Source organism: Helobdella robusta, assembly GCF_000326865.2.
Source record: "Helobdella robusta unplaced genomic scaffold HELROscaffold_22, whole genome shotgun sequence".
NCBI classification, from domain to species: domain Eukaryota; kingdom Metazoa; phylum Annelida; class Clitellata; order Rhynchobdellida; family Glossiphoniidae; genus Helobdella; species Helobdella robusta.
Window position 1 is genome coordinate 318,020 of NW_008704170.1, and position 26,909 is coordinate 344,928.

The 26,909-nt window shown below is 33.8% G+C and overlaps 2 protein-coding genes across 2 annotated transcripts; both read right to left on the reverse strand.

Moving 5' to 3' along the window:
• Positions 1–17,499: 17,499 nt before the first annotated feature.
• Positions 17,500–19,852, reverse strand: HELRODRAFT_171864 (hypothetical protein; the record flags this gene model as incomplete). The annotated part of the gene is made up of 3 exons (XM_009018549.1): positions 17,500–18,312; positions 18,433–18,796; positions 18,861–19,852. 3 exons carry the CDS (start codon positions 19,850–19,852, stop codon positions 17,500–17,502), a joined length of 2,169 nt encoding a protein of 722 aa, XP_009016797.1.
• Positions 19,853–20,435: 583 nt separating this feature from the next.
• Positions 20,436–26,909, reverse strand: HELRODRAFT_154695 (hypothetical protein). Its single transcript, XM_009018550.1, has 11 exons — positions 26,615–26,909; positions 24,101–24,196; positions 23,847–23,988; positions 23,586–23,717; positions 23,358–23,449; positions 22,980–23,135; positions 22,735–22,860; positions 22,328–22,508; positions 21,961–22,066; positions 21,578–21,650; positions 20,436–21,236 (listed from the first exon to the last, which is right to left on the reverse strand). The coding sequence occupies exons 1-11, from the start codon at positions 26,813–26,815 to the stop codon at positions 21,063–21,065; spliced, it is 1,479 nt and encodes a 492-aa protein (XP_009016798.1). The 5' UTR covers positions 26,816–26,909; the 3' UTR covers positions 20,436–21,062.

Consider the following 26,909-nt stretch of genomic DNA (forward strand, 5'->3'; position numbering starts at 1 on the left):
AAACTATAACGAACATTATTAATATTATACGAAAATTTATACAGCGCTTTTTTAAAAAAAGTTCTCAAAAGCAGCAGAAAATATGTACGTATGTATACAGTTGTATGTACAGGCGATCATACGCATTATCACGTGCATCTTCACTATTGTCCTCATCACATTTTTTATGTCTTTCACTCATTTGTCCATTGTCATTACCATTTCCAATGAAGGTCAGACAGAACGTCCTAGACATGACCCTCCACATATCTCAGTACTCCAACGTCATCACTGACTTGAAAGAAGAAATTAAAAGGTCATAATGATGATGATGATGAAGATGGTGATTGTGATGATGATGAAGGTGTGATTGTGATGATGATGATGATGATGAAGAAGGTGGTGATTGTGATGATGATGATGATGAAGATGTGATTGTGATGATGAGGATGATAATTAGGATTTGAATTATGATTAGGGATGTATCGAACAGGAAGTTTCTCCAGTTGCCAAACTTCCGATTAGTGGATTACCAAAAAACCCAAATATGAAACAAATATTTTTTCAGTTATTGAGAAGATGACAAACAATTTGTACCTAGCCAACAATTCTCCATCGAGATAACATTCAATCTCTTGTGCAATTTCAGATGCAAGTTATAATGGTCAAATAAATTTTTCGCCAGCAATATCAATCAACAATTATTGCTCTAGGAGGGAAAAATCTCGGACTTTAAAAAAATGACCATCACCATCATCATCGCCACATCATTATCATCGTGTTATCGTTTTTTTTTTCAAAAAATAAAAACCATCATTATCATCATCTTCATCGTTATCATTTTCGCTATCAACACCACTATTATCGTCGTCGTCGTCATCTTCTTCACACTATCATCCTCATCACATCATCATCATCCTCGTTATCATCATCATCAGGTTGAAACAAAAGCTAGAAGACAGAAGCAACAACAACAACAGCAACAAGAATGCACTCACCATGCAAGCCATCCAATGTTAATTAACTTCCATTATTTTGTTTCTCTTTCCATTTTTTGATTTTTAGACTTTTTCATTTGTTTTACTCATTTTTTTATTTTTCCATTCATTTGTTCGTTCGTTCGTTTGTTCATTCATTCATTCATTCATTCACTCATTCATTCATTCATTCATTCATTCATTCATTCATTCATTCATTCATTCATTCATTCATTCATTCATTCATTCATTCGTTCATTCATTCATTCATTCATCCATTCCTCTAGCGGAAGTCCTGAACCCGAAAGATGATCAAGAGCTGCAGAGACTTAAAAAGGAGCTGCACGAAGCTTTCAAGAACCAATTAGATTTCAGGTTGCATATTTGGTTTTACTCGTCAGCCAATCAAAATTCGTTTGACAAATATAATAGAAGAATTATTGTTGTTATTATGGTTTGTTTTTATATTATTATTTATCATTTTTATTGTTATTCATGCTTTAAATAGGCAGAATTTGTTAGAATTGAACAACACGCAATCCGAGATAAATGTTGAAATAACGAGGCAGCAGATGCTTCTTAATAGGTTGGTTGGTTGGTTGGTTGTTTAGTCGGTTGATGGGTTGATCGGTTGGTTGATTGGTTGGTCGACTAGTTGGTTGGTTGGTCGGTTGGATAGTTAGTCGGTCGGTTGTTTGGTTGGTTTGTTGATTGGTTGGTTGATTGGTTGGTTGATTGGTTGATTGGTCGGTCGGTTGGTCGGTCGGTTTGATTGATTGTTTAGTTAATTGACTGGTTGAAATGTTGTTGTTTGTTAGCTGAGAAGTTTTCTAGATGGTAGCTGAAATGTGATTGGCTGTCAGGTTGAATGACTGAACATTTGAAATGATCTAATTATTATGTAGCTTAGAGATTGGTTGTCTAAAAATAATTGCTTAGTTGTGAATTTGTTTGACGAACTGCGATTGGCTCTTGGTTGATTCGTTTTTTTAATTATTCATTCACCCATTTATTCATTCGTTTAATTGTTCGTTTGTTCATTTATTCATTCCTTCATTCATTCCTTCATTCATTCATTCATTCATTCATTCATTCATTCATTCATTCATTCATTCATTCATTCATTCATTCATTCATTCATTCATTCATTCATTCATTCATTCATTCATTCATTCATTCATTCATTCATTCATTCATTCATTCATTCATTCATTCATTCATTCATTCATTCATTCATTCACTTACTCATTCATTCATTCATTCCATCATCATCATGATCACTTTTCTGCATCTTGCATCAGTTGCAAGCGTTTGAAAAGTCTCGAATTGAAGACCAGTAAGAAGAAGCGGGGCATTCAGGAGGGCGATGAAGAAGAGGACGAAAATGACGAGTAAGATAATTATAAATATAATTATTATTATTATTGTTATTATAATTATAAATATAGTTATTATGATAATTATAATTATTATTTTATTATTATTAAAAACAGAGGCGACTGTAGTGGTAGATGTACAACAATCGCGTTGAAAGGTTTTTACTTTCTTCTCTATAGCTAGCTGCTCATTAATTCGGTTTTTTGTTTTTTTCTTAGTTTTTTTTTATATTTTGGCAATTAACCCGTTTGTCAAGTTAATTTTCTATCTGTATTTCAACCGAACGACCAGACAACCGATCATATTTTCAACCTGACTATCAATCAATCATTCATTCATACATTCATGAACCAACTTACATATCAATCGATCAGCACACTTTGCCATCCAACCAAACAGCAGATGACAAGAGTGACACAATAACATGGAAGTTGCAATTCCATCCATCATTCTATTCATCAGTCATTCAACGTATCAACCCACCATTCAGCCAACGCATCGCTATACTCTATTCTACCCACCAACCAGCCAAACCAATCAACCAACCCACCAATCAACCAACCAACCAATCAACCAACTAACCAATCAACCAACCAACCAATCAATCAACCAACCAACCAGTCAACCAACCAACCCACCAATCAATCAACCAACCAACTGACCAATCAACCACGTGATTGCCACAGATTTAACGGGTGATAGAATAGACAAGGTGACCCAGGAACTGAAAGTTTTGGAGTCGGAACGAGGCAAGGTTGACCAGCAGAGACAAACAATGGAGCAACAATTGCAACTCGCCATCAAAAAGAGTGCAAGGATTGAAGAGGTTGGTGCTGATAATGATGATTATAATGATGGTGATGGTTATGATAATGGTGTTTATTGTTATTATTATTTAACTAATCAATCAATTTAATCAATCAATCATCAATCAATCAATCAATTATTCAACGTATCAACACACCACTCAATCAACCCATTATTATGTTGTTATTGTCATCACCATCATCTTCGTCATCACCATCAACCACATCATCATCATCATCGACAACAGCAACATCGTAATAATCATCATCATCGTCAACATCATCATCATTATCATCATCAGCATCGTCATAATCATCATTACCAGGAGCTTTTCCAAATCCCAAACAACGCATCCCAGAGGGAGGCGATCAACCTGCTGACGAAGGTCCATCGGCTGGAGTTGGACAACCTCAGACTCTACGAGGAACTTACTAAGAGGTGCTGCTGATTATGGTGATGGTGAGGATGATGATGTTGTGAGTGTGATAATGATGATTGTGATGAAGATGGTGATTTTAATTAAAATTATCAATCAATCAATCAAAAAAAATCAACAAACCAATCAATCGCGCGCAGACTGGATGACTCGCGCAAGAGGAACCTCGTGATTGAAACACACGTACGGCACTTTGGTCTAGCAGACGAGATAATTAGGAGGCAGAAACAAATCATCGTATCGAAGAACGTACACTATCCACTTGAACTTCAAAAACTTCATACGTTTTATAGGTTGGTTGGCTGTTTGCTTGGCTGGCTGATTGACTGGCTGGCTGGCTGACTAATTTACTGGCTGGATGGTTTTGGTTAGCTGGTTGGTTGGTTGGTTTCGTTTGGTTTTGGTTGGCTGGCTGTTTTGTTGGCTGATTGACTTGTTGGTTTTGGTTGGTTGGTTTTTGTTTACTGATTGACTTGTTGGATGGTTTTGGTTAGTTAGTTTGTTCGTTGGCTGATTAGTTGATTGGTTGGCTAGTTGATTGATTATTTTACTGCTGGCACCCCCGCACTCAGGCAGGAACTAGAGGATTTGAAGTACCAACAACAAAACTCAAACCTCCTTCCAGAACTTGTCACCATCAACTACTACAACAACCACAACGGCCACAACAACCACAACAACATTTTGAACAACCACAACAACAACAACAACAACGTCACCAACGGCCACGCCAACAACAGCAACAAGCGCATCATATCCGTGTCGCCTAGATCGCTTGATGACATTTATTCCTCGTCCACCCCATCAACAGCCGACAACTACAACAACAACAATAACATTAACTACAACAATCACATCAATAACAACATCATCAACAACAACAACACTAACAACTACAACAGTTACAACAACATCAACAGAATCATAGATGACGACATGACATCGATCTCAACATACCGAAAAGACAAGTCGTACCGAATGAATAAATTCAACAACCACCACACCAACAATAACCACACTACCAACAACAGCCACAACAACTACAGCAGCAACTACAGCAGCGACAACAATTTAAACAAAGACGACGACATAAGCTTATACGTGGCAGACGCCAACATGACTACCAGCGTAACCAAGAACAACGTCAAAAAGCAACAGCAACAGCGTCAACAACAACTGCAACAACAACAACAACAACTGCAACGGCAGCAGCAGCAACATCTACAGCTGCAACCGCAACCGCAACCGCAACAACCTTCAACGTATTTCAACAAAACACTTCAACAAAATAAACACTTGAAAAATAAAAGGTTCGTCGCGTTTCATTCAATATTCTTCTTATTATTATTGCCATTATATTGGGTGTCAACACATTCTGGAAGGTCCTAAAATGTCCAAAAATGAACGACCTATGTTTCTAGACCCTGAAAAGTTTTACAATTCTTAATTAGTTGCTCAGAAAGTAGTTTTGTCATTTTGTTGAAATGTAATGGAAATATCTTACTTCATCCTACCACAAATGATTTACCGTCTTATGACGGAAGATTGCTTAACAAACGCGTACATTTGCATGCATATACTTATAGATACTGATACTAATATATAGATTGATAAACTGATAGGTAGATTAGATGTAGATAGATGTAGATAGATATAGATAGATGTAGATAGATAGATATAAATATATAGATATAGTTAGATAAATATAGATAGATATAGATAGATAGATAGATAGATATAGAAAGTTAGATAGATATATATCAATACATTTGTAAATTTCAACACACTTTTTATTTTACACACTTTACCACATGCACTTATTTTATGGGATATTTTTAAAAAATACATTGAGCAAAACAGTTGCAGTGAAAAAGGAGAGTTGTTGTGCCAGCAATCAGGCAACAAACATGTGGCAAGGGACTTGCATATGTAGCATATTTTAACCTCTAGTGGCATTTAAAACAGCTGCTGCATCAACATGTAAACATTATCGTCTCGTCTCACTAACAACCTCATCACGCTAATAACATTACATTAAAAATGCATTGTTCAATGTAATGGCTTGTTAGTGCAATTCTGAGAAGCGTTTCATTAACCTTGTCATTTCACGTGAGATTTCTTAATTGACACACACACACACACACACACACACACACACACACACACACACACACACACACACACACATACCGACCAGTTTTTGTTAGTTGATAACGTCTTACCGAAATTGCACTTCGGAATCCAGGGAACCGTACCAGCCACAGCTCGGCCAGTTGACGCAGAGCCGCTTGGCAGAACACGACTACAACATTGAGCGGAACATCCCGACAACCAACACATCTCCCGCGGCCTCGGTACGAAAGTGGCACAGCGACGATCTGACCCTAGCGGCCAGTGAGGGGGTGGGGTACGCGAAGAGGGCCAACAACGGGGGTTACACCAATTTTAGGCACCCGGCCGCCATGCTGGCCAGCAATCAGAGGAGGAGGATGGATCGATCGCTGAATGCCCGGATGTACAACAACAATAATAACAGTTATAATAATGTCAATAATAACCAAAATAACAATGGTAACAATAATAAAGGTAGAGAAGCTGTCAAAGGTTCGTTTGTCCGTTCGTCGTCTGTTCGTTTTTAATTGTTCGTTCATTGTTCATTCGTTCACTGTTTGTTTGTTCATTTGTTTGTTTGTTCTTATTTGTTCGTTCATTGTTCGTTTGTTCCTAGTTTGTTGTATATTAATTATTTCTTAATTGTATCTTAATTATACCTCATTTAAATTTCAATTATTAATTAATATTTTCATTAATCGTTCTAAATGTATTTTTAAATTCAAAATAAAAAAAATACACACGCAGGTAACAAAAGCCTACAGCCGGATATTATGGTCAAAGGGTCCAGTTACAGAAAGTAATAATAACAATAAAAATAATAATAAATATCATTATAATAATAATAATAAAATTTTTATTGTTCCATTGTTGCTGTATTAAATAATATTTTATTTATTTTTTTTCGGTAAAATAGAACAAACTGCTGATTATGATATGAGTATTCGTGCGTTCCTAATACCAAAATAATAATAATAATAATAATAATAATAATATTATTATTATTATTGTTGTTGTTGTTGTTATTCATATTATTGATATTTATTAGTTTTCAATTTTTTACTCCATCCAATCATATCACGAGTTACATTAGATTTATATGATATATATATATATGTATATATATATATATATACATATATATATATATATAATTTGTATACAATATTTATGACAATATTAGTATATGTATAGGTATATGTTGTCTATATATGGTATAATCAGCATAATTAATATTAATTTGTCTTATAATATATATATATATATATATATATATATAATGTGTATTTTTTTTACCTATATTGTAAGTTTATATTTAGTTAGTGCATTTTTTAAAAATCTGTAATAATTTTAGTATAATAGTGATAATAATAGAATAATTAATAATTTAATTAGTTATATTCACTAATTAATTGATTGATTATGATACTTTTGTAATGCAATACATCTGTTGTTTGTTTTTTTTTACAAAGAATGTCGATAGTAACGTTCAGGTTTATTTATTTTTTAATTTTGTTTAACATTTCTATATTTTGAAAAATAATTCCTCCCAAACTTGAAATCAGTTTAAATTGTATGAATTAATTCATTTGTGGTTTACTTTTTACTTCAGTCTAATGTACCCTTCCAATATTTTCACGATTATGTAACGCTATTGGTGCAATAGTCTTTCTAGCAGACACATAATGCAGTTTTTTTCGAGATAATTTTCAAGCCCTAGAATTTTCTATTCTGAATAATTCTTTTTAATGTTTATTATTTTTTTTTGTTATTTCACCTTTTTTTCTATTTTCGATCCTAACGAAACGGACGTAGCTTCATTAACGTCGTCGTCGTCATAATCATTATTTCATCATTATATCGTCATCTATCGCTATCATCGTCATTTTTTTAATTAGTGTCATCCACGTCATAGTCATCATCTACGTCAGGGTCGGGCAAACTTTTTGCTGTGAGGGCCGCATCGAAAACTGTTTTACCTTTGAAGGGCCGCATATGTACTTAAATAGCAAATTTTTTCGACCCGGGGTAGAATTTTTTAAGATTTGTGGCTCCTATTTTGGTCGTAATGTCTGGCTGACGACCTTATTTTGGCGAAAAAGGCTTCGCGGGCCGTAGTTTGCCCACCCCTGATCTACACCATCGTCATCCTGACTATATTGTATAATGTACCAATCTCGACCTTAAAAACTGAATGATAATCATCTTCATCGCCACTATCACTATCACCACCACACTACCATTATCATCATCATCATCACCACCGTCTCCATCATCATCATCCTCATCACCACCACCACCATTATCACCATCAGAATTGTTATTACCATTTTAAATTCATTTCAGCGCATTGGATTCTTTCGTAGTCAGTTTTGCCGTGCTATCTTTAGCAACGGTTTTGTTATCGCCATCATCATCACCATCATCACATCATCACCATCATCACCGTCGTCATCATCATCATCCTTTATTATCATCGTCTTTTTCATCATTTTTATCATCCTTCTTAACAGCCAACGATGTTTGCTTACTGGTTATTTTTTACCAAAATGAAAATAATATTCATTTTTTAATAATTTTTTTTTCTTAAATTTAATCCCAAATGAAATTTCTTTAACTGTTATTTTTTTTAAATAAAATAAATGGATAAACAATAAAAAAAAATTTATTCCTCTCATTGGTGATGTTCATTTTTTAGTTGATAAAAAAAGATTAACTATTAATAATATAGTACAAATATAAGTTAGGTGGATGTATGTATGTGTGTATGTATGTGTGTGTGTATGTATGTGTATATGTATGTGTGTGTGTGTCTCTGTGTACATATTTACATACACACACACACACACGCATACACACAAATGCAACAACATCCAGGAGCTGAATGCATACACGTAGCGTCACACCTCTAGAACAAAAGAGAAAATGTTTGAAAAGCAATTTTAGTAAGTACACCGCAATGCGTAAGCGTTTTTGAATAGAAACGCCGTCGTCCTCGCCGCCATCATCGCCACCGTCGTTTTCATCATCATCAGTATCGTCCCCGTCATCATTTTCACCACATTATCGTCATCATCTTCGCCAGACTATCGTAATCATCTTCACCACACTATCGTCATTATCTTCACCATCATCTTCCTCCTCATCTTCCTCATTATTGTTCTTTTCATTAGCGTCATCATCATTCTTATCACTCCCATCATCATCGTCGTCGTCGTCATCATCATTCCCTCGCCACCTGTATTAATTGCACATTACCTGATCGTAGCGGCGACAACATCAATAAGTGCCTTGTCCCAAACAGCAGGCTATATATACAAAATTTAAGTGCGTATGTATGTATTTATGTATGTATGTATGTATGTATGTATGTATGTATGTATGTATGTATGTATGTATGTATGTATGTATGTATGTATGTATGTATGTATGTATGTATGTATGTATGTATGTATGTATGTATGTATGTATGTATGTATGTATGTATGTATGTATGTATGTATGTATGTATGTATGTATGTATGTATGTATGTATGTATGTATGTATGTATGTATGTATGTATGTATGTATGTATGTATGTATGTATGTATGTATGTATGTATATATGTGTATGTAAATGTATGTCAGTGACATTGAACTTCAATATTTACTGGATATACGGCGACGAATATTTAAAGAATTTAAAAAATCGCAAACATTTGAAAAAAATTTGTATCGATCGAATGAACATAATTGGACGAGAAGCGTATTTACATCTTGACTAACTTGATAATTTGGTCACTTGCTTGATGGTTTAAACATGGCAGGCCGACTTCATGATAACAGGTTGTCAGATACAATGTTGCTACACGCATTTCGTTAAAGATATACATCTAACTTTTAAACTATTCTTAAGAATGTAGTTAGCGGATATTATTTGAACTTAAGACATGATTAACGGACGATCATACGCTAAAAACTTATACCGTAACCAACCTTTTGATTCAGGATTTTTGCTCTGCCGGATTTACACGATTCGTCAAGTTCGACGAGTCCAGTTTCAACTTTGAGTCCTCTTCCCAAAGCTCCCTTCAACAGTAAACCCAATCCTTCATATCAGGATAATCAGTTTGTTCTGCCCGCACAAGCATTCGTCCCCATCAAAGATGCTACTACCGTTCAAAAAGTAACAATGAATAATTTCTCTTTGTAATTTGTTGTTTATTGACTTTCCTGAACAGAAAAAAATACTAACACACCAAAAGCGATTTTTGACATTTTTTGTCCATATTTTTTTCCATAAGGAAGCAAAGAAGCGCGAACTGGAATCCATATTTCAGCAGCAGATAAAACTCCAAGATAAAGTTCGAGATCTAGAACTTTCTAACCAGCATTTAATGAATGAGGTGAACTCCCTGAAGAAGAACAACAAGGAGGCACCAACTACCCTCGACGGTCAGACCGAACATGCCCTCAGGAACGCCACCGATATGACCCTATATCTCACAAAAAAACTACAGGTTATAATTTAAATTTAATAATAATTTAATTTAATATTAATAAATTTAATAATATCTCGTTAATTACGCCATACTTAATAGAAAGAGAGAGAGAGAGAGAACAGAGAGAAAAGTAGAGAGAGAGAGAGAGTGAGAAATTATTGAAGAATAGTGATGTTAAATATTGTTTACAAAAATTTTGCTTAACCGTAAAATAACTGTTTTAAAACTAAGGTTATTTCATAAAATAAATAAATGTTATAATTAAACTCAATGTCGTTTGGTAAGATTTACGATAAAAAATGACTAGATGACTTATTAGTAATTAATTTAAATTAATGGTAAATTGTTATCATTATAGGACATAAACCTTCAACAATCATCTCCACATTTCTACCCCATACAAACAAATTTAATTTCACAATCCCAAATCACAAAAACTTATGAAACCGAAGAACATGCACGAGGCGATAACAAAGCTGGAGGTTCGCGTGCAGGAACAGGAGAAGAATTTGCAAGAGGAGAAGGGGGGCCTGGCTGCCCTGGCCGACAAGGTGGTCGAAATCGAGGGATCTGCCCTGACACCCTTCGAGGAACAAATCACCAAACAGGGCAACGAGTAGATTTTTAATGAAGATTATACGAAAAAATTAATAGTCCTCTAATTGTTTTTTTTTTATTTCAACGATTTATTTAATCTTATAATTTAAATTCAACTTTTTTCATGAAGATATTTAAACAGTGATGACGTAAGTAGGTGCTCAGTAAAAAATGTACTTGAGCTTAAGTACTAAGTACCAAAATACTTAATTGATACATCACTTGAATTATTTCTTTTAGAAGTAAGAATCATTCCAGCCAGGCTAAATAAACGTTCAACAACAGGAGCCGAAGGTGGCACAGTGGCACTGTATTTTGAAACAAAAACAGTATGATGCCTAAGGAAAAATGAGTTGTTAAACGAAAAAGCAGATTATTCATTTATTTAATAAGACGAGTGTAACACCATTGTGCTTAAAACCATCGGGATATACTTAATGGCAAGTTAGCCCAATATAACTTCGTCCGAACGTTGGACGTACTCGCCATCACTGTATTTAACAATAATTAGTTAATTAGTTAATTTTTTAGTTAATAATTAGTTAATATTTAGTTAATAGTAGTTAATAAGTTAATTTAGTTAATAATAATAGTTAATAGTTAGTTAATAATTTAGTTAATTATTAGTTAATTAGTTTATTAGTTAGTTAATTAATTAACTAACTAATAAACTAATTAATTAATATGAACTGCTAACAGACTGCTTATTTATCGAGATTCCTTACAAGATTTGAAGAAGAAGTTGTTTGATGAACAGAACGAGAGGAAGCACAGTGAACAAAAAATATTTGACGTGTTAGTAGTACGCACCCCTCACATGTTGCTCATGTCTTGACATTTATCTTAGCGACCCAATCAGCACTTAATGCTATTTGTAAAATGTAACGCCGCTATCGCTACTGCAGCTTCTGCCAATAAAATCTAGCAGCCCAAACGATCAATCTACTTATCTGTTTATGAAATTCAGTGGCTCTGACGATGGTAGGTATATTTGTATATAAAATTTCACAGTGCACACTTTTATGCAAGACATCGTTAAATTTAGACTGCTGTTTTGAGTGCTTTTCAGGCACCATAACTTGATGAACATCAACGTATTTCATTCTTGGTGGTCTTGAAACTGTGAACATTTTTAAAATAAAATTCTAAATCGAATTTACAGAGCAATTACGTTTAGCCAATGAGCAATGCTACTAGAATTTTTTGATTCTTTCGTTTTTGAAAAAATTAGATCTGTTTCTTTGTTATTTAGAGTAGTACCAATAAGTAAGCAAAATAATTATACAAGTGGGTAGATGTCAGTGCATTTGAAAAACCGATGAATAATGATCAATAAATTAATGCCTATTTGCATTTACAGGATTTTACTGTTACCTTTTTTTTATCTATAAATGCAATTTTAATGTAAAAATTTGATGAACATAGGCAACATTAAATTAATGCGTTATAAATGTTAAAAATTATTAAATTTGTATATTGAGTACGATCAATATTTCAGGATAAAGAAATTAAAAGACGATAACCAGCATCAAATTCAACAACTGCAACAGCAGCTACAGCAGCAGCAACCACAACAGCCGCAAAAACATCAGCAGCACCCAAACACACCTCCCCAATTTGTGATCACTTCGAAGATTGAAGACCAAATAGCTGATATTGCGGAGAATGTTTTCAAGAAGCACAAAAACACGTTTGTGGCAGCACAACCTCCATTGGCTGCAGCTTCTGATAAAGTCAAAACTCCAGAAAATGATAGGGTAGGGGGAAGATTTTTTCGTAGAGAGAGATCACTTATTTTCTATTCAAATTGAAATGTTGCACTTTTATCAGATTAAATTCATGCTTATGTTTTGGGTCCTGTCCGTTTTAATTTGGAATGATACAACCTAATTTAATTTAAAACGGTGAAATGATGATTTTTCATGGTTTATTTCCTTTTGTATTTACGTTGAAACTATTTGTGATTTTCTATTTAATCAAATTTAATTTATTCAATTTTTGACTCATTAAAAAAATTTATTCGATCACAATTTTTTCTTACTAAGTCACAGCGAGATGAATTAAATCGTTTGAACCAGCTTGAGAACGAGTTAAAGAGGAGTGAGAGCAAGAGGTGGTCTGATTTCAAGAAAGAACACGAACAAGAAATGGAGAACATCCAACAAACATTTAAGGTTCAGCGATGTGATGAATGGCTGTTATGTGTTAGAAAATTTCATGTCATCTCATCATCCCATCACTCTTCAATCCAATTCAATCTTCAATGGTGATTGTGAGGGTAATGATTGTGATGCCACTGATGATGATAACTTTAAAGATTGATTCATAAGTAGGAAATTTCTTTGAAAACGAATTATTATTCAACAACATTGCTAATAAGTAACTAATTATCAAAACCAGAAAACAGCTGCTACATTATTTATTATTATACTCAATCTTTATAAATAACCCACGCATAGATGGACAGGTCAAAGTTGAACCAAGAGTTCAAGACCATCAGGGAGTCAATCTCCCTACTGGCCGACAAACAAATCGATCATCACAAATCCATGCAGGAAAAACTCCAGGCCGAAATATTAACTAGGTCAGGTCAAATTGATACCGGTAATTCATTTCGGTGATAATGACAAAAAGTGGGTCAAGCCCCAAATTACAATACAGTGACTAAATGTTAATGTAATAAAAAATTTGAATTAATTGTTCAAATCGCTTGAAGTGAAGACGATAATTGAAGTATTATTATTATTATTGTTATTGCACACGGACGCATGTATTCAACAGGCAGCAGTTCGAGTGCGACACGCTGCGACAGATGACCACCTTAGATGAGAAGTTAATCAAACTTGGTTCCAACTACCCATCCATGGACAATAGCAAGAAGCCCAACGCAGTGAGTTACTTACTTACTCCCCGCAACATCACATCACTGATCACATCAGCGACCATTTTCTCTTTGATGTGAAATTTCATTATTGATTATACCTTGATTATAATGATTAATAATGAAACTATCATGGATATTATTACCACAAACGGTAGAAAACGTTTGTCTCGCTATTGTTACTGTGCGGTGCATATAATGCGGTACTTGCTGTAGGTACGTCGTGTGGTGTGGATTGGCGTCGTGTGGTGTGAATGTTACCGCTTTTGTAGGGCAAAGTTTTTAGTAACTATGAGTAAGTAAGGAGTAATATCTGAACATCTCTGCACTGGTCGGGGCTGCATCATAAAAAAATGTTCGCGTAACAGGGCAAGGGTCTGTTGATGCTTCGAGAGGTTGACTCACTGAAGAAGATGATCATTGACACGGAAAGAAACCTGGAACAGAAAATCGAAAACAGCATTTCAGTACTTATGAACTTTTAATATTTTATTATTTAGATTAGTTTCGAATAAAAACAGTTTAAATTGATGTACAGTTCTTTAAACACAGCACACCTCTATAAATTTTTTATTTCACAAAAACAAATCATCAAATCAGAAGCTGAAGCCAGCCCTCGCTGTCGGTAAAGTTAGCAAAGCAACTCCAGACGTCAGCAGCAGCAGCAGCAGCCGAGGAAACGAGAACCTGGAAGAAGCACTTGAGAAATGTAAGCAGGCTGGAGTTAAAAATGCGAACGACCTTAAGAAAATGGACACGTGGAAGACCACTGTGAATGAAAGTTTGGACGACATCAAGCGGGACGTTGAGAAATTGAAGGCACAGGTAGAAGCATAAATTATACATGCTCTTCTTATATAACATCATTTTATAATACAATTGAAAGAGAACATCGTTAAAAGCTTGTAGACTACGGCGAAACAAAATTTATTTGATGGAACTAATTTATCCTATAACGTGTAGTTTTAAAATGTTGCAACAACATCATCAAGGTTTTGGTTTGGCAACAACGAGTTGAATATTATATTATGACTATACATCTGATCAAAAATTAATTAAATTTAATCATTCAACCACAAGTTAATGTTATATTGCGTAGTGTAATGTAATGTAACGCAATGTTAAATTACGTAATTGTTATAAAGACGCGAAAACTGATGTCCAATCCTTCGCCATCCAGTTCACCCAACGTCCCAATCAATTCTTCCCACAAGGATCTCGACATGTTGCATGATATCAATAGAAGGATCCGAATAATGGATGTATTCCTTTATTTTTTTTTGTTATATTCTTATTTTCAGCAGTGCAAACACATGCGTAAATGTTTACACAACACACATACACACGCAGACACACACACACGCACAACACAAGCACACACATGCTACACAACGGATAGCTAAGAATGTATTCTGCATTTTCATCAAATAATAATAATAATAGTGATTATTGCATGCTAATTTTTTCAATTCAACAAACACAGGAATCGATAGATGACTACAAAATCTTCAAAGAAACTACGAACGACACTTTGGAAAATTTGAAAAGGAAAATGAAACTGTTAAACGACTCGGCCAATAAGAATCCAGATAACAAAACTAGGTCAAGTGATGAATATTCAGCCTCCCCGCGATGGAGGGAGCAGATAGAATTGAACGTGGAAGACATTCAAAAGGAGATCAAACATCTGAAAGAAAAGGTTGAATGGACGCCCGCCATTATATTTTTATTTTCAGCAGTGCAAACCCACGTATAAATATTTACACAACACAAACATAATACACACACACACACGTACACACACAAACACGATATACACACACACCAAACACACACACACACACGTGCCAAACCACAGATAGCGAAGAATGAACAAAAGATGGAAAATTTGAGAAACGATCTGGAGCAAGAAACCAAACAAAGGTAGTCAAAAACTTTATACTCTCTGTAGCTGGTTGGCGAGAAAGTTCAGTTGGACGGCAACAGTTAGGCAAAAACTCCGTCGTAATAACTTATATGATGTTGCATGCACATACACTAAGGTGCATGCAACTCATCCTGTGAGGATTTCACAGCCCTCGTGGCTCCGACGTTTAATTGTAACTAAGAGAGGAACCTTTTATAAAAAGTAGATCGAAGTTTTGTTAGAGCTGCTTATTAAAAAGCAGCACTACGACTTGATTGACTTGTCATCGTGTGTTTGATTTGATAAAAATTGATTGATTGAAAGATTGATTGACTAATTGATCGATTAATTTATTATTAGTATAGAGTTGCATTTTGAAGTACGCTGGCTAATGTTTAACGACAATTAAAAACCTTCTCACACAAAGTACACGCATGTCCAAACAACATTGTAATGAAGCATTGTAATAATCTTTCTATTTACGATGAATTAATTTTTAAAATTAACCACAAAGAATGGATGATGACGAAAAGTTGAAGGAACAGATTGAAGGAATAAAACCAACGTCTACCCCGCCGACACCAGTCGACAAGCCCAACTCTGTATGCAGTTGGACTAAATTTCATTTAGTCATTCATTCAGTCATTCATTCATTCAGTCATTCATTAAATGTTTTGTTAGAAATTTCAATACTCAAAGTCAAATAAATTTTTCAAACTCATCATTATCATTGCAGTTGAAGTTTTTTTTTTTTGAAATTTCAATTACGTCTATACTGCTGTCACTCAATTTAATTATCACAAAGTTGCCACTATCGTTTGAGTTTAGATACAAAAGAACAATCAATGATAGCAATATCATTGATTAAACGACACACAAATATCAACCAGATGATACAATAATGATATAACAGTATGCAATTATTAATGAGATGATATGGTAATCAGTGACGTAATAATGACTTGACAATGAAAAAATGACACAGGCCAAAGAGGGTTTGAAGAAAATGGCGAATGCTCTACAAGGCACGAAGAACGTTCTGGCCATGAAGATGCAGTATGAAGAAAAAGAGGTAAGTGAAGATGAAATATTTTGTCTCCTTTGAACTCAACAAACTCACAATCTATGCTGGTATCATGTGCGAATGTATCAAGCAAAACTCGAAAGAACCGATTTTTTTCGAATGTGCTGTTTGCCACTGAAATTATCTCAAATATAAGTTAATTGAATTATCGTTCTCCTCGAGAGAAGAGGCATTTCACAATCTTTTATTTGATTGTAGTATTCAGAATCCTTGAGAATCATACGATGATTTCATTTTTAAGATTGTAATTAAATAATATCAACTAATCATTAAACTCCGAAACCTCGACAGAGGAAAGGTGCGGATGACTTTCTTCAGAAGCAAATCGATGAAATCAACACATTACTCGATGAACTGGACAAAAACGTACATAGTAACAACAACAAAAACGACCCTAAGAGCAATGAAAACAAAGATCCTGATACTGCAAAGAAAAAACCGAAACCCAAAAAGAAAGATAGCAATGACACTGCATCCAAATAGAAACAAGTTCGAAATTAACCTCCAACATTGTGATCAATACTGCAGTTTTTATTATCACCCTATTTTTTATCATCCTCATCAGCTTCATTGAACTGCTGAAAATTTTCTTCCCTTTTATGACTTACGTATTTTATTTTCCTTGTTCCTTTCCAATAAAATATTTTATTTCTTTTTTTTTTATCTCCACGCGAAAGCAGCTGATTTTAAACTCTCGATATTTTCAATTCCTGTTTTACAATATTTAAATATATTTTATTGATTTATCATTTTATCGAAAAAGCCATTAAAACAATAATCCTAGAAAACAAATTATAAATTACATTAAAATTGCAAAACAATAAGACATTATCCACACTTACACACACGCACATACAAATATTAAAACTTGACGAATTTCTCAACAAATAAAGGATCATAAGAGGCCAGTCTCTCTCTCAGAATACTTTTTCCCAATTGCTGTCCCAACTTTTCCAGGCACTCAACGGCTGCATGGTGCGTAGGGGCAAACGAACTGTCGGTATCTATGTAATACTCTATAATTACGTCGAAAAACAGCTCTAGCGAACGTTTCAGGCAAATTTTGCCCAGCCCCTCGTATATTTCTGGTAACTGTTTAAGCAGGGTCTGAACGTAAAACGGTCGCTGGTCGTAGTTCTTTACATTGGCTGAGTCAGCTAAAACAGGAACAAGAGCTGTCAGTTGAGTTTTGGCAGATGGGGATATATTTGTGGACAGTTTTCTGAGCAGACATATGCAACCATCTGCAACCTCCCATGGTTCCACACTTCTTCTTGAATAACATATCGTCGACAGTCCAGTTGGCAGAGTGACAAATGTTATTTTTGGTCTCGTGTTAGAGTTGTTGTCTGCTTCTTGTGGCTGTGGTGAGGCTGGAGATGGAAAGAATTCATTCACTCTCTTTTCTACGTTTGTCATGGGCAAATTTTCAACTTGATTTTGTGTATTATCTTGCTGTTTAAGTTCACTCTTCAATTCTTCTTGTTCCTCCTCTCTACCTTTGGACTTGTTTGCATGATCCTTATAAATTAGTTTGATATTCTTCAGACCAGTTTGAATCCTCTCAATCATTCTAGGCAGACCATCCTCATTGTTTCGAATTAATGCAGCCAGGACCGAAGCAGACGAGTCTCTGACCGTGGGTGCTAGATCTTCAGTGAGAACGAACATTTCCTACATTGTACAGACATTCAACAATTTAAAAATAAATCACAAATAATAGATATTTAATGCTGTTAAACTTTAAAAATTAAAAAAGTAAAATAAAAAATTAACTGAATAAAAAAAAACAACCTCCATTAGATATTGAACAAATTCAGAAGTCTCCTCGTTATAACTTTCAATGATTTGCAGAGCCAGCAAACAAGCAGCATCCCTTGCTGACCAAACCGAATCTCTGAATATGCCAGACAACTTCATTGTGCTTAAGATGTCCCCAACTGCAGGTTTAATGTAGGATGGGTCGAGTTTTTTGATGCATTCGTTGAAACACTGGCAGGACATTTCTTTACATTCAGAACTACCAGAGATCAATTGCATTTTGTAAAATTCAAGGACCCTTCCAATGTTCTCCTCAATCTTCTTCTTTCCTAATCCTTTTGTAATGGTCATCCATGTTGCCTGGCTGTACCTCTGCAGACCAATAGCAATGCTATACCTTTAAAAAATTTAAATAAAAAGGTAAAATAAAACTGTTGAAAAATTAAGTCATCCACACATACCTGTTAAAACAAAGTGCCGGTAGAAATTTGTTTAGTGTTCCCTCGTCGAAATCATCCTCATCGTTGGATCTTGTGGACAGAATGAACTCTCTGGCACTGACACAAGCTGGCAGTCGAACATCAGCCCAATGGTCAGACATTCCTTTCAATATCAGATCGATAAATTTATCTTTTGTACCATTTGTTATTTCCTGATTTTCTTTTGACTGAAGTTGTTGCTGCCAGTATTGATAAATCTGACACTGAATTATAAATGTCTTCAAGAGTGTGCAACTACTCTCTCTAACAAATCTTTCCCTGTTGTTCAGAGAACATGAAATACAGGACAGCAAATCAGAGTCCACAAACTGAGCAAATGAGGCGCCACAGCCTGTTGCTATCTTCTGAATGCAACTGATCCATGTATCCAGACACTTCCAACTGACTGTATCTCTGAAAATCTGGGCTGAAGTCTCGTCTACATGAATGGGAGATAATGAATGAGTGTTGTTAGTAGAGGATTCTGTGTTGGGAACATTTGTTGCATGAATATCTGATGTTGAGTTATTAATAGAATTGTCATTGTTCATTTCGTGAAAAAGTTCTATAATTGAAAATTTCATGTCTGCATATACACGGCAACCTAACTTTTCACAAAGTGCCCCCAAATAAGAACCAGAAATATTTCTCAACTGGGCATTGTCTGTACTTAAACTTAACAAAGAATGCTTCTGAAAATCTAACAAGCATCCTTCAAATGAATTAATTACTGAATGGTTTGCATGATTCAAGAAAGTAACACCTACAGTTAAAGTTGTCACTTTGTCTGCCGTTGATAAATTTTTAAAATCATCACTGGTCTGACGCAAATACGATGTGATTTCCATGAACTCAGGGGACTCAATGTTAAAATTTTGAAGCACTAATTTCAATTTATCCATCCCCAAAGTTTGGTCAGACTTAACTGCACTGGATAGCAGCTCTATCCACGATGTTTCTTCCAGTTCGGACATCATAAAAAGTAAATTTTTGCAAATTTAAATATTCCACGAACTAAATTGTTTCAAAATTCAAAACAAACTTAAAAGTGAATTTAAGGTAAGAAGAACATTGTGGAATGTTGAAAATATACCATTTTAATTTCTATGTATAAAAATTACATCCATCCCATTATTAACTCTATACACTTTGAGTAAGTTTTTACATGACCTAACCTTAAAGCAACTATTGAACAAAAATTTTAGGAAAAACATTCAATTCAATGTAAGAACAGACGGGGAGCTTGTATTTATTCATTGAGTTCTCAGCGCAAGTCTAAATTTAAATTAAATCTTTCTTCCGACAATTACACTAAGAGTAACTTCAAATTTCGTAATTAAAAATTCTTCCATCAAAGCTAAAACAGGTTCTCACATTATTTCATGATCCTGTTAATTTTTACGATGATCGGAACCAGTGACATTGCGCCTTTAAGCAGGTATAAAGAACCAGTTTGCCGGTCCTGTTTGAAATACCCCTTCAAACCCTTGAAGCTGTAAATAGAGATAAATCCCTTGTGTATTTTAGGTTTACAATGCAAACGCTAATCTCGGGCATAAAAAATTCCTGATTAAAAAAACATGGTAAACAATTTAAAGATATATAATAAAAGATGTATGTTCATTCATTTCACATTATAAATTGATCTATTAACGACAGGACATCAATAAAAAAAAAATCGCTATATAGATTTGAGGATACTTGTTCAGTTTATCGTTGATATAGTTCACTTTTAAAAAAAATATGTTGCGTGGCATGGAATAACGATTGATTGATTGATTGAACACAAAGACACAGCAGACGCACACAACAAACACACACAACAAACACACACAGAGCCCAGATGAAATAACTCAAATAAATGAAAACCATTTATAACAAAAAAATAAAAAATCTTTGTATCTTTGTAGTCTTAATGCTTTGTATAAATGAAAAAAATATAGTCATCAAATACAGTTAATTTATTCATCTGTCATAAGTGGGTATAAAAACTCAAATACAAGTCAAAAACTTATTTTTTTTAATATCATTGATTTAATAATACAACGAATAACTATTAATAATATCGCAAATAAAATAGATAAATAAACATAATACACATAACTATAGATAAAAATCTATAATACGATTATATATATATAATATGCACATATATAAACTTTATCAAAAAACAATATGCGAATGTTATGAAGTGAATACAGGTAACTCTTCAATCTTGGCCTTCTCCTCCTCCGACACATTCCTGGCAAGTAGTAAGGTGTGGCCCCACCCACACGAGATCTTCTCAATGTATATGCCCTCCAGGGGTTTGGACTCCATTGGGGTAGAGGTCGATTTCGGGCCATTCTCTCCTAAGCACTGTTATGGGGGTTTGCAAAGTGAGCTATTAATGCTCTCTTCAGAATTATTTTTTGATTTACCATTCTTATTATAAACCAGCATCAATATGGTTATCATCGCTATCACTATGAATATTATAAGTAATGAATGAAAGGATTGAATAAACCCCCATAGAAAAATAAACATAGATAAACAAAGCATGGTAGAATAAAAGTAAACTTTTTATGCAAACATTTAAAATTAAAATAAAAGTATACCCAACAGGATTTAGGCTTCAGGTTTTGTTTCGCTTCAAATAGATAGAAATAATCGAGTAAGAATTGAAAAAAAACAATAAAACTGAGAGTAGATGGACTAACAAGTTCTCCATAAGTAGGCGATGAACCCCAGCTGATGAGGCTGTTGTCGGCTGCCAGAACTATGCTTTTGTGACTGAAACATTATGTACATTTGCCGTGAATACGTTAGGTAATGTAAGCAAGTAGCAGCTGTTTATATCTTTAAAATCAAAACTTTTACTAATTCTCACCACATGCAACAAACAACTCTGAAATAATTACAGCACAGTGATAATAATAAAATTAATAACAACGACAACGATAGTTGAAACAAATAAAATGTAGGAATTACAAAATCAAGAAACATATCTTACTTAATGAAAGATCGTATGGTAACTTAACATCAAAGCACATCGACGCCGCAGAGAAAACAAATATTTTTAAAATTATTTAAAAGTGCAAACCAGCATCCCAAGCACCGAACTTTCCAGCCTGACAAATCGTGGATGGGTTTGGGGTACATGGCTGCCTCACCTGTGGGCTTTGTCTGACCCCATAACAACAAAACACCTGTTATTGAAGGAAAAAAATGTAAACCATGAAAGACTACAATTCATTAAAAATTGAATGTATAAAATTATCATTTAAATATGATTAAATATTTACTTAAAAAATGATAGCTTTTTGAATATGTAACATTCATCGACTTAAATTTTTGAAGACTGTTTCATACTATTCAAAATTAGATTCAAGCTCTATGTTAAACCAGTTTAACAAATAAAAATTTGTTAAACCTAAAAAAATCACATTTCTACTGAAGAAAATAAAAACCTGTCTGAGAGACTGCCATAGAGTAAGTGGAACCTGCCCCAATTATTGTGGCTCCCCGATTAGGACCATCAAAAAACTTTATAAGGCGAGGTAACATTTCATCTTTGGCTTCTGTGTGGCCCAAACGTCCGTACCCTCCAAATCCCCAACTGAATACACGCCCTTTCTTGTCCAGGGCAATCTGGAAGACGAGCAAATAACAAACAAATGCAAAAAAAGTTAAGAAATCATGAAGGACAAGAGGATTTAGCATGAAAAATTTAAATGTCCTGTCCGCCAACCTATCACATCAACAATTCAAAGGTGGGACAATTAAACTATAAATAAACCTGCAATTATATGCATGAAGCATTTCACAATACTTAAAACTACTCACTAGCTATAACAATAACAACAACATAACGAACCACATGATTCTGTCCGCAGGCGACGGATGTGATCGAGACATCCTGCACTGGAGTTATCTGCCCGTCCCTGGTCTTATCAATAAACAACATCACTCTCTGTGGACGTGTCTTGAAGTCGTAACTCATCTGCCGGCAGCAATTGGAAAGTAATAATAATAATAATAGCCATTACAATAATAATAAATACAATAACAGTAATAAAATAACAGCAAAAAGGATGACATAAATGTAATCTTAACGATAACCTTCGCACTGGTGACGAAATACTTCCCATCAGAATTGTGCCCTAACTGGCCATACTCAGGACTACCAAAACTGTAGAGATTGCCCTGGAGGTCGACGATGACACTGAACTCTCCACCGCAGGCCACCATTTGCACAGGGGGACCTTTATGTAGCACCTTAACAGCAGGTTAGTCAGATTTTCATGCAATCATTAATGTTACTGATTGTGGTGTGAGAAGACAACATCCACACTATACAGACAATAATTTTTTTTTTTGTAACAAAAAAAAATCCAACATGAAAAAAGCAATAATAATGATAGCAATGAAAAACATCAATGTTTTCATCTGACGATTTTACTAATTTAGTAAAAAATATAGATAGCAAATGGTAAAGACCTTAGTTGGATGTGGTACAATGGGAGGAATGACTCTGCCTAATCCCAACTGACCAGACGAGTTGCTGCCTGCCGCAAACACTGACCCAGTGTCTAAAAGTGAAGTTAGATTTAACACAAATTACATTATATAAAAAATAAGGTTAAATAACGTTCCAGATAAACCATCAAACAAATATGAACACATATCAAACCACATAAAAAATCAAGCAAACAAATTTTTTCTCACCAACTAAAAATAAAGTATGAGATTTTCCACAAGCAACTTTTACAATATTCAGACTACTGAACGACTCAATCAAAGTAGGTACATCTCTTCGATCTTTGTCCCCAAGTCCTAACTGGCCAAAGTCATTGCGTCCTTTTGAAAGAATTTCATTTGACAGATAATATTCACCGAAACAAATTAATTTCATAATTTACATTGCTTAAACACAAACATCATTTTGTAGAATGAACTGATAAACTATTGAACATCTATAGAACAGACCCCATGAATAAATTTTTCCTTCGCTTGTAATGACGACACTGTGGCAAGCCAAACAACCGGACGCTATAGTTCTGATGGGAACTCCTTTTAATACTGAAACTCTGTGTGGACCGTACAAATTTCTGCCCGCTGTTGAGGTCAATTCTAAAAGGAAATTATTAACATACATTTAATTATTAAAACCATAAAAAAAAACTGATGTTTCCACAATCAGGGGTCTAAGAAAGAGCAAACTCTTGAAAAAATAAGTGTCGCTGACTTGTTTTAGGAGGTTGTTTCCTGCCTGTCATGTCCCAGTTTGTTCCCCCACTGATTAATAGTTCACCGACTTCTTTCTCTGGCTCTAAAATCTTATCATGTTGTTTGTTCAGTGTGCTAAGTTAATAAATAATAGAATAAAATAAAAACTAATCTAATGCATTTATAATAGCAGGTCGCACGACTTTTTAAAAAAAATTTTTTTCGTATATAAACTACTTTTTCTTATAAAGTAAAATTTGCTGATTAAAATAATACTAAATTTATTATTGTAGCATTTATAGTTACCGAGAAAACGAATTTTGAAAGAATTATTTTTACTTTCAACTTGCGCCATGTTAAGAGTGGCGCTCAATGTTAAGTGAGCATGGAGCGTTACATTCGCGCACAAGACGTGAAAAGAACGATTTAAAATTGAACACAACACAATTTTTCTTCTTGTTTTTATAACAGCTGTATAATAAGAAAATAATAATTATGAATAATTTATATTTATAATAAAATTTAATTATAAATGATTAATTATAATTATAAAATAATTATATATGTATCTATAATTTATATATATTATTTATATATTAAAATTTAATAATCATAATCATATTACAATGGTATTTATATTTTTATTATTATATTATAATTTATATATATATATATGTTGGGCAGCTGTTGAACTGCATGAAGGAGCTTCTGGGTTCAGACTGGTTGGCTGACCAATAACTATAAAATAAATTGATAATGAATTGAACAAAAAATTATGTCTCAACTATTTTTTAATTTTATTATTTTTACTAATTGTGGCATGGCTGAAAAAAAATTAAAAAAATTCACTTGAATTACAGTTTCAAAAATAATATTACAGAATGTTAATATATGATTATTTATTACATTTCTTAAAAAATTATTAATAATAATATATTATATATATAATATCATATATAATATAATAATAATAATCAAGCAGGAAACTTAATAGTTATGACCATTCTATTCCAAAAACACAGACAACCAATGGATTTTTGATCATGGGAAAAAATCAAAAAAAAATTTATCATATTGTAATTACAAAAATATTTGTACAGAATGTTAAATAAATGGTTATTTATCACATTTCTTCAAAAATTGTCGTTGTTGCTAGCAGTTACGAACATTCTGATGAAAAAACTACCAATACAACTCAAACAACGCATTTTGAATTTCGTGACTGCGAGGTGCACGCGGAAAAAATCCATAAAATATTTCATTATAATCTAATTTCAAAAATATTTTTACAGAATGTTAATAGATGGTTAATTATTACATTTCTTCAAAAAAATCGGTGTTGCTCATGAAACTTAGCAGTTATGAACATTCTTATAAAAAAACACAGCCAATACAATGCATTTTCGTGACCGACGGTGCACGCGGAAAAAAATCCATAAAAAATTTCATTATACTCTAATTTCAAAAATATTTTGACAGAATGTTAATAAATGGTTAATTATCACATTTCTTCAAAAAAACTCGGTGTTGCCCATGAAACTTAGCAGTTATGAACATTCTTATAAAAAAGCACAGCCAATACAATGCATTTTAGTGACCGACGGTGCACGCGGAAAAAAATCCATAAAAAATTTCATTATACTCTAATTTCAAAAATATTTTGACAGAATGTTAATAATTGGTTAATTATCACATTTCTTCAAAAAAAATCGGTGTTGCCCATGAAACTTAGCAGTTATGAACATTCTTATAAAAAAGCACAGCCAATACAATGCATTTTAGTGGCCGACGGTGCACGCGGAAAAAAATCCATAAAAAATTTCATTATACTCTAATTTCAAAAATATTTTTACAGAATGTTAATAATTGGTTAATTATCACATTTCTTCAAAAAAAATCGGTGTTGTCCATGTTTAACTAACTTTATAAAAAAAATTAAAATACACCAACCTCGTAGCGAATAGTCTGCAACAAATGTGACTCACAACAACAAAGAAAAAATATTTTTATAATAATACACATTTCTTTCATCGCTCATAACAACCAAAAATTATATAGATGGGCGCATTTTCGAAAAATAAACAAAAATAACGACGACGAAAACGCGAGTTTGCGATAACAATGTAAATTCACTTTCAGAAAAATTCGTTAAAGTTCAGCGCGCGCGCTTCCGCATTTTTCAACGTTATGCGACCTGCTAATTTATAATGTACTCAGCTTGCTAAAGTTACTAATGCTTAAATTGTATTATGCAAATTTTATTCTCTGATAGCAGTTTTACAAAATTACTGAATATGAGATACCATGGTAACAGCATCTGATCACCACTACGACACTACGGACTGCTCCAACTGTCTAAATGCAATGCCAAAAACGAAAGCATACGGCAGTGTACAATACAAATTACAAATAAAACAAACGCACTAACAGTTAAAATTAAATATTAATTAACAAAAAATATAAAAAAGTAAAAACTTGAAAAAAACAAGACATTGAAAAAAAGATACTAGAGAAAAACATACACTAACCACTTTTAGATTGCTGTCAGCAGCCACTCCATTATCTCCGGCTTCTGTCAGAGCATCAATCCCGTCAAATAAGACCGGACCACCATGGTCCCCATCACTGAAATCATCTTCGTCGTCGTCATCTTCGTGTTTATTCCTTTTGGTTTTTTTCCTTTTGTGACTTTTATCATCGCCGTTATCTTTTCGTTTCTTTGGCGGCATACTGAAGGACGACTTTACATCAATAAAATGATCGAGTTTATGAATTCTAAGTGGACGAGCGTGCAGACGAGCGTGCAGAGAGGTGGAATAAACA

Bases quoted from the DNA above. Each gene is read 5' to 3' on its own strand.
- HELRODRAFT_154695 (XM_009018550.1), bottom strand. From the start codon at position 26,815: ATGCCGCCAAAGAAACGAAAAGATAACGGCGATGATAAAAGTCACAAA. The intron at 24,197-26,614 runs GTTAGTGTATGT...CAACATGATAAG, and splicing joins CTGACAGCAATCTAAAAGTG to ATTTTAGAGCCAGAGAAAGA. The intron at 23,136-23,357 runs GTCTTTACCATT...CCTGCTGTTAAG, and splicing joins TTGTACCACATCCAACTAAG to GTGCTACATAAAGGTCCCCC.